At 48.7% G+C, this 12,340-nt stretch overlaps 1 protein-coding gene across 6 annotated transcripts in view; it reads left to right on the forward strand.

Moving 5' to 3' along the window:
• The first annotated feature begins 884 nt into the window (after positions 1-884).
• Positions 885-12,340, forward strand: part of MSI2 (musashi RNA binding protein 2) — a 394,365-nt gene continuing 382,909 nt past the window's right edge. For 3 of the 6 annotated variants that reach the window (XM_032615339.1, XM_032615342.1, XM_032615344.1), the window contains exons 1-5: positions 885-1,166; positions 1,469-1,509; positions 1,835-1,916; positions 2,643-2,727; positions 6,562-6,603. In XM_032615339.1, the coding sequence (XP_032471230.1) occupies positions 1,105-1,166; positions 1,469-1,509; positions 1,835-1,916; positions 2,643-2,727; positions 6,562-6,603 (312 nt within the window). In that variant the 5' untranslated portion in view covers positions 885-1,104. The remainder of the gene's footprint in view (positions 1,167-1,468; positions 1,510-1,834; positions 1,917-2,642; positions 2,728-6,561; positions 6,604-12,340) is intronic. The other 3 variants (XR_004347246.1, XM_032615341.1, XM_032615343.1) reach the window with 2 other exon arrangements.

Raw genomic sequence — 12,340 nt, forward strand, 5'->3', positions numbered from 1 at the left:
TTTGATTTGAACTCCGATCATTTGACCTTGACCTCTATAACCCTATGTTATTATATTTTTTAAGCGCCTATGATTAACGCGGAAACCCTTTCTTCGGCATTTTCTCACCACTGGAATCGCGACAGTTTCCTCAAAGTTCCAAAATAACCTTTCCCGGGCAAGGATTCGTACCTCTGCCGGGTAAGGGCGGGGAGCCGCGCAAGACGTGCCGGTGCGGAGCGAGAGCCAGAGAGAACTTCCAGCGCGAAAGGAAAATAAAACTTGTGGCTGGTGTTTGTGCGGGAGAGTCTCCGCAATCCTGAAGCCCCGCGATCCTGGGGGGTCTCGGCGGCTGCCCGAGGAGCGCCAGGGTTTGGATTTGATCCCGACGTCCTTGACCTAAATTTCTGCGCGGTGGCTGGAAAAAGGGCGCAGAGCCGGCCAGGCGGCTGTTGCCATCCCGGATCCTGGCGGCCGGGTCCGGGGAACTTGAATGGAGAGGCCGAACTAGAGGGGTGGGGGGCATCTTCTCCCCTGCCCCAGTGTGGAGCCGCGGCGAGCTCCCCGCGCCTCCCCCCTCCCCCGATCCACCCGCCCCCCGCAGCCCATGTGATCCAGGGAAGTCGGGGTGCGCTCCCCTTGGCTCGGCCCGCCCGGAGGCGGGGCTCCTCGGGCCGCGGGGTTCGCGCACCGCCCCAGTGGGTCGGGCAGCGGGGGGCAGAGTGTGCGCGCGCGGGCAGGCGGGGGCCGCACCGGGGTGCGTGACGTCACCGGCATTGGTTACACGACGTTCTAGAACTCCGCCCCACGTGCGCCGCGGAGGAGGGGGAGGAGGAGGAGGGGATGGGGGTGGGGAGGAGGAGGGGGAGAGGTGGGGATGGGCCGGGGGGGCGGGGACGGGGGGTGTGCGAGCAGCGGGGCTGAGCTAAGCCGAGCCCACGTGTGACGGCTCTCGCCGCTGCCCCGGCTCCGCCGCTCTTAGAGAGATTCGGAGGAGACCGGGCGGGGGGGAGGAGGAGGGGGAGGAGGGAGCGGGAGATCTCGGGGCTCGGAGCCGGCCGCCGCTCCGCTCCGATCGCTGTGGGGCTCGGTTTTTTGGGGGTGGGGGGGCGGGGGGGCTCAGATATGGAGGCAAATGGGAGCCAAGGCACCTCGGGCAGCGCCAACGACTCCCAGCACGACCCCGGGTAAGTTTCCAGCCGCTGCCCACCGCGCCGCCTCGGGCTCGCTCTCCTTGCAGCGGCGGGGACGGCGGTGCGCGGAGCCGGGCATCTCCCGCGCCCCCCCCCTCCCGCGCGCCCCCCCCCCCCCCGTGGAAGTTACACACCTTTGGATTGCATTTCGCCGTCACCTTCTCCCCCACCCCACCTCCGGGCTCTCGCTCGCTCGCTCCCCCCCCTCCCCGCTTTCCTTTTAGCTTTTGTAAGTTACACGTCAAAATGGCCGATCTGACATCGGTGCTCACTTCTGTTATGTTTTCTCCCTCTAGTAAAATGTTTATCGGTGGACTGAGCTGGCAGACCTCACCAGGTAAGGGAGGGAGGGGGGGACGCCTGGGTCCCCCCCTTCTTGGCTTCTTTATTGCTCTTTGTTATCCCGGTGTAGGAGCCCCCCCCCTCGCCATTGGCTCCCCACTTCTCCTGTGCAAGGTTATTTTTTTAAATAGCAAATCCTTTCCGAGCCCTCTACGCGACCTCTGTTGCCGAATTTCCCCCGCGTGTGCAAAAAAAAAAAAAAAAACCCAGAATAACAACAGAAAACTACTTTTGGTTTTTGTCCTTGATCAAAATTTGCATTGCTTTTTTTTTTCCACACCTTCTCCCCCCCCCCAATCTCTCTCTTTCTCTTTCTACAGATAGCCTTAGAGACTATTTTAGCAAATTTGGAGAAATTAGAGAATGTATGGTCATGAGAGATCCCACTACGAAACGCTCCAGGTAAAGCATTCCCTTCTGGATTTTGTCTTTATTTTAGAACAAAGTTTAAGTGTTATTTTTGGAGGTGTCTTCGGAAGTAGCTAAGCGGATTTAGAATGGGGCTCAGGCATGTGGCTGGTTTCGAACGTCGCTCCATCCTCCCCCCTCCTCCATTAACCCCAAAGGTTATTGTTAATTGGGGCTGAATTCTGGATTCACAGATGCCCACATCTCCGCTTTAAGTCATTTTCCCGTCGCTTCTTTTTCTCCTGTTTCAAATGACATTCAGCTTCATTCACTTTCCACATAGTTGTTTTTTTGTTTGTTTTTTTTGGTTTTTTTTAAATGTGTGCTTCTTCCCCCGCACTCCCAACTCCCCGAACTCTTAAGCCCCTTTAGAAAGATGGTTGGATCTCCTCTAAGTGCCTGGGTTTCTTCGGAATAAAACAAAGCGTTAAAGAAAGGGAAGGGGAGGAGGAGGAGAGAAACTGAGGTGGCGAAAGAGTGGAGACACCAGCGTTCTCCAAGTTACCTCCACCCGCCCTGCCCCCGTTCCACTTCCCCCATTAACCTTGATGTGTTTCCTTGCGAGGCCGAGGGCTGTAGGCAGGAGGGGGTGGGGAGGGTGGGGAGTGGGGGTGAGCGGGGGCAACTTTGCTCTCCGTTCTGCATTAGGGCTCGCTCCTTGTTGCTCTCGATGGTGTCACATTTTCTTGTTTGTTTTTCTCCCTCTTTGTCTCATTTCAGAGGCTTCGGTTTCGTCACGTTCGCAGACCCAGCAAGTGTAGATAAAGTATTAGGTCAGCCCCACCACGAGTTAGATTCCAAGACGGTAGGTTGCTTTTCCTTGTTGTTGTCGTTTGCCCCTTTTCAGGACCGATCTGGGCACTGACAGCCCAATTTAAAGAGACAGTGTCTTCTTTTGCTTCTGTGCTGAGAACTGGGTACTTTGAAGCAGAGGTTGCATGTCGGTCCTAAAGTTTGCCGCAAAGGCTGGATTTGGGGTTTTCTTTTTAGAGCCTGTCCCACTGCAGCCCCAGATGCTGCCAGGCCTAGGCTTGGGGGAGGGGTCGGCTTGGGGAGAGGCTATCTTCCGGGCCAAAGGACCCTGAGAAGAAACTCCACCACCGATCAGAGGCAACTTTTCTTTGTCAGCCGAGCCCAGCCCGCGTCACCAACCGTGGCTGTGGGAATCGGCTCTTAGAAGGCACAGCTTGCTTCATGGCCGAGGGGGACAGGGGGCCGAGAGGGACTGGGGGCCGAGGGGGACTGAGGACAGGAGGAGGTGAGGGGGCACTAATCACAGTCCAGGCAACAGGTTCCTCTTGGGCACTTCGGATTTGGAATGTGGTTTGAGAAGGAAAGGATACCTCCCAGATCCAAGCTGGGCATCCAGTGGGTGACTCCAGATGGTGTGAAATCTAAGGCTGATAAGGTCTTGGGTTTCAAAGTGGTTTCTTTTTTTGTTTGTTTGTTTTTTCTTTTCTTTTTCAGATCCTTTGAGTGTGGGTACTTTTACAGCATTAGAAGGTTTTAAAGTCCATTGTTGAGGGGATAAAAGTCTCTAAGGTCAGAAGAGGAAGGGAAGAAAGTATCAGTGTATAATAATATATTTAATGGGGGAGAAGAAGGGGAGTTCATAGCATTTTATTGTGGCTCTCCTGCCTTCCTTGTCTACTAGAATTTCCCCACGGTTTTTATTCATCCGCCTTAAGGCAGGGGCCCGGAGGTGACTTTGGGATACGGTGCTGGGCCGCTGGGGACTTCACCTCTCTGTGGTGGGTGAGTGGGATGGGGGCTGGGGTAGGGGTGGGGTGGGGTGGGGAATCTCTCTCTAGTCCCAGCTGCCAGTGCAGAGCTTGGGCAAGTTGTTCCCTGCCTCTAGGCCTCAGTTTCCTCTTCTGTAAAATAAAGGAGTGGAACAGGTGATCTTCTCATGTCCCTTTCGGCTTTAACACTGAATGGCAGAGAAGACGAGAACCTGGCCACCTTTGGTACCCTTGAATTGATTTTGCAAATTTACCCTTTTTCTCTGATCAGAGGTCAGGTGCATGCCTCCTACCCCGCCCCCCCCCCCAAAAAAAAGAGGCCCACACTTTAAGTTGCTTTATTAATTGCACTGAACTTGTCCTAGCTTGTGGCCCAGCCTTTTTGCACTTTCAGATCATTTGATTTCAGGGACAGTCGTTTGCAGGGTGATAACGGATGTCTGAAGAATTTTTATCTCTTTGACTTCTTGGCTAGACAGTTCAAAAAGCTAGTAAAATTAAAGAGGAAAGATATTTCAAGGCAAATTCGGGAATTTATTATTCACCCCTGTGTCCATCCCGGGTGGGAGAAGTATTAATAGTATTTGACTTCTGTGGTGTCTGGTGGGTCATCTCCCTCAGTATCAGATGCAGTGCCTGCGGTTTTCCCTCACTAATTGTTTGTAGACATGTTTTGGTCACTATTATTTAGTATAACTTAGCTTTTGACTTTGTTTCAACGTTCAGTGCCGGAGGCAGAAGCGGTTGGTTTATTGACATGGAAACGAGGATCTTGTTTACTGTTACCTTAAAAGCTTTGTTTAGGTAACGGCCATTCACATCCAAAATAGTACCCTAGTCTTTTCCTAGAGGATTTGTAGCTACAGTAAGTAGAGTTGTACTTAACTAACTAATGTTTTCATTTTTGGTAGTTTTTTTTTTCGTTCGTTTTTAAAAAACAGTTGACAGGGATGTACAAAAGGTTGGGATTTGCCTTACTCCTCTCGACCCGTCCTCTCCTTTTAAGATCTCAGCGTGTACACTTGGCCCACAGAAGATCTCTCATTGTGGTGTAACACGCTGTTACCGCAATACCCTATACAGGAGTTCTGAATTGGCTTCGAGTTTTGTAACTTTAGATATATATAATTTTTTAGCGGCCTGCTTTCTTTACTTCTCCCTGCTCTCCTCTGGCTCCCTCACCTCTGACACGTTCCTCACCTTTTACCCCACAAACAAGGTGACTTACTATTGCAGTTGTGTGCTGACCAGCTAAAAAAGAAAAAAAATCTTCGGGAGAGTGTTTATGAAAAGACATATCTGTCTTACGTTTGGTCAACAGAATGGAAAATCCACACCTGTTGTATTTCTCCTGTCGACAGCTCCTAGTCTGTGCTGAATATACCTGTAGCTGTGGTAATGTTAATCTCCATGAAAGGGTAGTTTACTAGATCAGAGATTTTTGTCTGTTTTAGTTTTTGCAAAGTAATCTCTCATTTCTCAGGTGATGTTTAAAGGTGGAAAACATGCTGCAGACTTTTATGAGGTCTTTAAACTACCTTAATAAAAGTGGTGAATCTTTATGTCTTACTGGTTAGGTCCTAGGGGCTGTTAAGTCTGGGAACAGAGTTAGCTCTGGTGTGACTTTCCCCCTCCTCTGTGCTTTTTCCCAAAGCATTACTCTCCCCGCCCCCGCCCCCCATGGCAGAACTGAAAACAAGGTTGAGATTTACATTTTAAAAGGGGAAAATTTTAATATGAAAGCCAAAGCGGATAAATAAATAACTTGTAGCTGTATTCCTGCCACGCTCCGTGTTGAATTTTACCCAGAGATTTGTGACATTTAGAAAACTAATGAAAACTAACAATGGGAATATTTTTTCATTCTTTCCTTACCCATATTTTCTGTCCAACAACTCCCCCCCACCCCAGATCAGCCTATTAGACTCAAATGCTTCCGTGGGAATTGTTCAGAGTTTTAAAGCCAGTCCCTGATTCAGATATGCAGATGTCTGTCTGATCTGGTGTACTGGTAGTTTTTCCATTCAGACTGGGGTTGGGGGGTAGCGGGAGTATCCCAAGTGTTGCGCTAGATTCTGACTGCTTTTTTTCAGTAATTTTTTTTGTTTGTTTTTATCCTCTCCCCATACTTTTCTAATATGGGTTTAGGTTGCTCATAGATTTTTACCCCCTGTGATTTTGAAAATCCAGGTGCATTTATCTCCGATGTTTCCATTTATTTTAATTTATTATTTTTAAGAACCCACTCGGGCTCTGTAGTTTTTGACACCTGCTTTCTTTTGAGGTATAACTACAGAAAGAACTATCCTTTTGATTTATCTTAGGTTTACTTTTGCCGAGATGAGTGAATTAATTCAAGCAGAGCATGGTGTTTCATGTCGATGGGGAGTTTTTTGGACATTGTTGGCTTAAAAAAATTTTGGAATCCCCTTCCCCCCCGTGTTGTTTAGTTATCATTGAGAAGACCTACCATCCAGTTCCGTGCTGCTGGAAGGGTCTTCCATGTAAATTTCAGGTTATGTTTTTTTTTTTTTTTTCCAGTGGTGATGTTCTCATCTTTTCTCCCAGCCATGCATTGCAAATTAGATGCATGAAGCCCTAATGCAAGCAAAGCCCTTGCCTAAATAAGAACACATGAGATCTGGTGTATTACAGCACTACACATTGAAATTCATGGTGGGATGTTTCAGAAAGGCTCACTGTGTTTGTTACATTTTGGGAGAGACGGTTGCAGTTTAGATCAAACTTTAAGGAAGCTTTTAAGTTGCCTGAGAAGTTACTAAAAGCTGGGTTAAAAGCCTGAGAAATGAGTGATTAATGACTAGGTGATTAGTCAGAAATGTTTTTCTCCCCTCAAAGTCATGCAGCTGACTCCTGCTTTTGCATTTTTTCCCCAGATTGACCCCAAAGTTGCATTTCCTCGTCGAGCGCAACCCAAGGTAAGTAGGAGAATCAGTAATAGGATTTTAGCACTCCGAGGTGGTTGCCAAGGATTTCAAGTTTCCAACAGAGCACTGGCAAGGAAGCGTTGAAACCTGGTGTACACCGTTTCTTCAGGGTATCAGCGCGTGGCCGTGGAGAGGCCAGGGCAGGCGCTCTGTGAAATAACCGTGCGCCTGCAAGTCAGCTGTCCCCAGGTGGGTTCTGAGCATCCAGCTGGGGGCAGGGGCAAGCCCGATCCTTCCTGGGAGGACATAGCTCCATCTGTTGCAATATTTATGCAAGTGTTCTATTTATTTTTTAAGCATCGCTGAGATCATATCAGGAAAAGTTGGATATTTACTCGTGACTCTTTGTTGGAGGGTGCTCTTCTGAGGTCTTACAACTTAGAGTTTATGGAGGGGAGTAGAATTTAAGTAAACAGCTTGTCCTTTATTGGAACAACAACTTTGTAGACCCGTGAAGCCCTCAATCTGACAGGAAGTGTTTGGATGTATTGGTTTCAGGTAGGTTGGGTAAATCTGGGCACACTTGAAGCCAGCAGTGCTGCTCTTTGGTGCAGGTCCTGGTGCCTGGGCGGAGAAGTGCTGGAAACGTCGTCCCTTTGTAGGAGTGGTACTACAAAGCTTGCTAAAAGGCTTGAGATAGGCCTTCACCTTTTCCCAAGTGTGTAGTTAACATAATTTTCACTGAGCTTGCCAGGTGTGGCTACAATATCACAGCTGCATAAAGCTTAAGGTGAAATTTAAAGGGCCTATGGCTTCCACACTAAATTTGCACTTTTTAATTATACTTTTCTCTTCCCCGGGTAATATCGGAAGAAATACTTTTCCCGCATCTTGTGGTCTTGGCACTCTTTTAAGGGAAAGGGGAAAAGGTGAAGCGTTTGACTGTAGGTCATAAAGGGATAGTGCTGTGGTTTTAGCAAATTCAGTTTATTTCTTTAAGCATGGTCTCCCAGAAGTGGAACCTTTGAGCCGTGCAAAGGAAGGAATGGTTCTGTACATTAATGAAGAAGTAGTTAGCTGTCGTGGATGGTATTTTGAGAATTTCAGGTTGGAGCCTTCCATGTGATTCCCTCCTTCCTTCCTTCTTCCTTCCCTGCCTCCTTCCCTTCCTCTTTCCCTCTCTTCCCCCCTCCCTTCCCTCTCTCTCTCCCCCCTCTTTCTTCCACGTCTTCCCTTCCCTTCCCTTCCCCTTCCCTCTTTCGAAGGAAACACAAATCTCTAAACAAAAATAGTGAAATATTTTCTTTAGGCATTTTTTCCCCCTAAAGCTTAAGCAAATAATAAGAATTAATGAACCAAAGAGGTTAGATTATTTCTGTACTGAGCACAAACTTTGGGACCGTATTAAGTGTTTAAAGGTTGCTTTCCAAACTGTGTGTGATCCTTGACATTTCAGAAGGCTTCCAGGATTAGCAGTGTTTCCTCAGTTTGGAAGAATTGCTGTTTCTTCCATAAATGTGAATCTTCAAATTTCCAGGTTAGTCATTTGATCACCGAGAACTCGGATCAGATTACCCTAGAGGGAAACTGGAAAAATCCCTGACTTGGTCAAACCATGGGTTTGACCTGTTTTCTCCTCTCCCTTGCTGCTCCTCCCCAACCCCCGATTTTTTTTAAAACCAGGAGGACAATATTTTATTTTAATATATACTCTGGCATTTGGCTTTTCACGGATGCATTGAACTTAAAAACGAGGCAATATTTCTCAAACTTGTCAAAGTGTGCCCCCCACCCCTGGAGTCTGGGTTGGCTTAGGTGAATTATCAGACTTTTGGATGTGAGCTAACATTAAACCAGTCGGGGAAGGACATCTTTCCATGGAATTCCAGGAATTTCGTAACAATACTTTTTATGACACACGTTACTTTACAAGGAACTCTCCTATCCACTATCTCCATCTGAATCCCAGGTCCTGCAACACTGAGAAATCATCTACTCTCAGTTTGCTTATCTGTAAAATGGGAGTGATGACGGTAACGCCCTCAGAAGCAGGTCGTGAAGAGTAAAAGAGCCTGGCACAGGGTCAGGGCCTTGAGAATTATCATTCTCATCCTCACCAGCACCATTATTGTTGGTTTAATCACCGTTGTTGTTGTTTTCAAGCTTAACAGCCTGTGTTTGGATCCCAGCTGTGCCACTTGTTAACTGTGAATTTGGGCAAATCCTTTAACTTCCTCAAATCTCAGTTTCCCTATCTCATTGAGTTTTGGTGAGAAGTAAATAAATTAAGAAAGGTAAAGTGCCTAAAAAAAGAGCTAGCGTATGATAAAACATACGTGGGATCTGCTGTTTTCGTTTTTTTAATTTCTTTTATTGAAGTACAGTTGATTTTCAGTGCTGCGTTAGTTTCTGGTGTACAGCAAAGTGATTCAGTTGTACATGTGCGTGTGTATACGTATTCTTTTCCATTCGGGTTTAGTTACCTAATGTTTTTCTTGTTATTTTTGTGAGGCCCTCACACTGATCCTGTGAGAGGTCTAGTAATCATGACAGTGTTAATTGAGTTTGTGTGCCAGGCACTGTGGTAGGGACGTGATGTGTATTCACCTCTGCCCTGTGAGGTGGGTGCTAGTATTATCTCCATTTTCTGGATGAGGAAACCAAGGCACAGCTGGATTGAGAAGTGGTGTAACCTGGCTCCAGAACTGGGCCCTCTCCCGGCATTTGTCCTGCGGGGGCCCCGAGGGGTACGCAGGTGGAGTCTCTCTGAGCAGTCACCAGGCTGTGCGGAACGGAACCACAGCCGGCACCTCCGGACCTCGAGCTTCCATGGTTGGGTGATTCGCCCAACCCTTGTGATGTCATACCATTGTGTGACACTGGTGTGCCTCAACATCCGAGCCCTCAGGGCATCTTTCAGAGGGTTCTGGGGTTGAGGACGGGGTGTGGTGGTTGGGAACTGGGGCAGGGTGTGGAGAGAGCGTCTTCCTTGTCAACGGTTATTTTCCGATAGAATTTGAGTCCGACCAGGGGGATTTCAGACTGAAGGGAGTGTTGGAGGCCAAAACCCAGCTGGCAGGAGAGTAGAACGTTAACTCAAGCCTTGTTTATTTATTGTTTGTCTCCAGTAAAACTTGTGTGCGTTTGCGTTAGGGTCTCAGTGGCAAGGTGAGCTGTGCCTCTCCTCGGGGACTGGGTGTAGAGCTTGTCAGTGATGCGTCAACGTGTCTCTCAGTTAAGATTCATTTCTCTGCTCTCTGGCCGTCCCTCCGTGCTAACACTTGCCAGAGAAATATTCTGTGGAGGTGTTAAAACAAGACTGGTGGAAAGAAACTGTAACTGAATACAAAAGAAAATCCGCGGCAGCGAAGAACAGATTTCATATCAGGACTGTCATAATATTCTTTAATGTATCACATAAATAAAAATCTGTTTTGACGAGAATTTTAATCAGCAACCCAAGGAAGGGTTTTGAATCCTGCAGTTCATCTCTCCCTCTTTGCGACAGAAATGTTCACGTCTCAAGTGAAGTATAATGGGCATTATTAACTAGTCGAGGGGAAGCTCTTTGGAGACTAGTGGCCGTTAATTAGTGAAGTACATTTTGATCAGAAGAAGATAGGTCTGTTCTGTATCTTTCTGTTTCTCCGGATGATGACTTCATTTGGTAAAATATGTAAGAGCTTCCCTCCCCTCTATCTTTAAAGATTAAAGTGGTCAGGCTGCTCTAAAAAGATGACTTCATTTGAAGCCGTTGGAGAAACGGGGATGATTGGGATCAATCATGTCATACCCTTTTGTCGGTCTTTTTGGGCAGAAGTGTTGGCTACCTGGAAGAATTTTGCTCAAGCTTTCGGGTTCTTTTTCTTGTGTGGAGAAACCAAGAGACAGCCTAGCATCTTGGGGCAAGAGTGAGTCTGGGCGCAACTCACCATCTGCCCTAATTATCCTCAAGTATAATAAAGCATGCCCCACTCCCCTGATTACCATTTTCCTCCTTCATTTTTCGAGGCCAGAACCTTATCTGTTTATCAAGAGAGATCTCATTTGTTCAGCCTATCTCCAGTTGCCTTTGGTCACAGCTGGGTGACCCTGGGCAAATCACCTCGGGCCCGCCAAGCCTCAGTTTCCTCCCCTTTAAAACTGGGATCGTGGAGCACCCCGCATGGAGCTGTTTTCTTTTTTCAAAAATATTTATTTATTTAGGCTGTGCTGGGTCTCAGTTGCGGCACGCGGGATCATCGTTGCGGCGTGTTTACTTGCGGCACGCGGGCTTCTTAGTTGCGGCACGCGTGTGGGATCTAGTTCCCTGACCAGGGACCGAACCCTGGGCCCCCTGCGTTGGGAGTGCAGCGTCTTAGCCACTGGACCACCAGGGAAGTCCCTGGAGCTGCTTTCAAGGGGAATGCAGAAGTCTTTGCCGGTAGCCTGGCACCAAGTAGCGCCCGGCAAAGGTCTGCTGATACTATTATCATAGACTTATTTGTGTAGAATACGAAGAATCACAGTGGTGCAAATGCCCTAAGGAAATTCTTCATTGGAATGTAAGCCCCCTGACGCCAGGGGGCTGCTGATGGTTGGCATTTGGTAGCTGGTTGTTAAATGAGTGCGTGGAATCCAGCCTCCCTTTTTCACAGGGGAGGCAGTTGACACTCGGGGGAGTTATGTCGGTTGTCACAGGCCACATAGCTAAGTTGTGGCAAGGCTGAGCTAGAAGCCGGGTTTTCCTGCCCCCTGGAAGGCTCTCCAGATGGGTTCATTGCAGCCTGGGTGTTTCACGCACCCGTGTCCTGTTCCGGGGGAGCAGTTTCTTGGCAGCTTCTCAAGGGCGAGGGGTGAGTTTTCGACATCTGGCCTCCCCTGCTGCTGTGGGTCGGGTCCTCCTAGTGTCTTGCAGGTCCTGGGTGATGTGCAGCTGTCATCTGGGCAGCCACAGTTAACCGACCTGCCGGTGGGTTTCTGTCGCCAGCAGGGATGTGGTGGGGTGTCTGCAGCCCTCGTCCGCAGCGGCGAGGGCCTCGGGGGATTAGTGGCTTAGCTTCTTTCTTTTCGGGGAGCCTGGCTGCTTCCTTCGTTCCCGGTAGCAGCAGGTGTCAGCTCAGGGGGGAGGGCGCCTTCTCCTACAAATGTCCTTTCCCTGGATTTTTGCCTCTCCTCACGTGCTTTCGTTTCGGTGTTAAGGTCAGTCCACGCGGATGCTGGAGGGCGTGTGTTCTATGTCAGATGTTTTTGGCGGACAGGTGAGACCCCCGTGCCCCTCCGGGGAAGGAGAAGGAAGAATGCTCTGAGGAATCCGCTGACCCTCCTGGGTGCCTCTTGAGACTGCATCCATTCTTTTTGTCCTATTTTGTATTTTGAAACCCCGAACGTTCTCCGGCCAAGAGCCCCGAGAACACAAAACAGAGATGGGGCTCCTCACTTCTGCCCTCTTGTTTGATCTGGTGTGTTCATTTACTAAGAGCGCCTTTCATTGTTTGTACTTGCTGACTGTGTGTGCACCCACTTTCGGGGGGATTTAGGAAACCCTCCTTGGCTTCCCAATGCCCACCGAACAAACTTTAAACTTAGCCTGGGCGGCAAGGTCCTTCAAGATCTGTATGGGGGTCTTCTTCCAGCCTGTTCCCCAACTCATCTAACCTTTCGCTGCTTAGAACCTGAGTGTTCCGCCTTCTCTGAAGAGCTGCCCTATTGTGGGTCCCCATCTGCACTGCCCTTCCGTCTCTCTGCTGTACAAAACAGACCCCTCTTTCAAAGCCCGAGTTGGTCGTTACCTTTTCCATGAAGCTGT

This window comes from Phocoena sinus, chromosome 20 (assembly GCF_008692025.1).
Source record: "Phocoena sinus isolate mPhoSin1 chromosome 20, mPhoSin1.pri, whole genome shotgun sequence".
NCBI classification, from domain to species: domain Eukaryota; kingdom Metazoa; phylum Chordata; class Mammalia; order Artiodactyla; family Phocoenidae; genus Phocoena; species Phocoena sinus.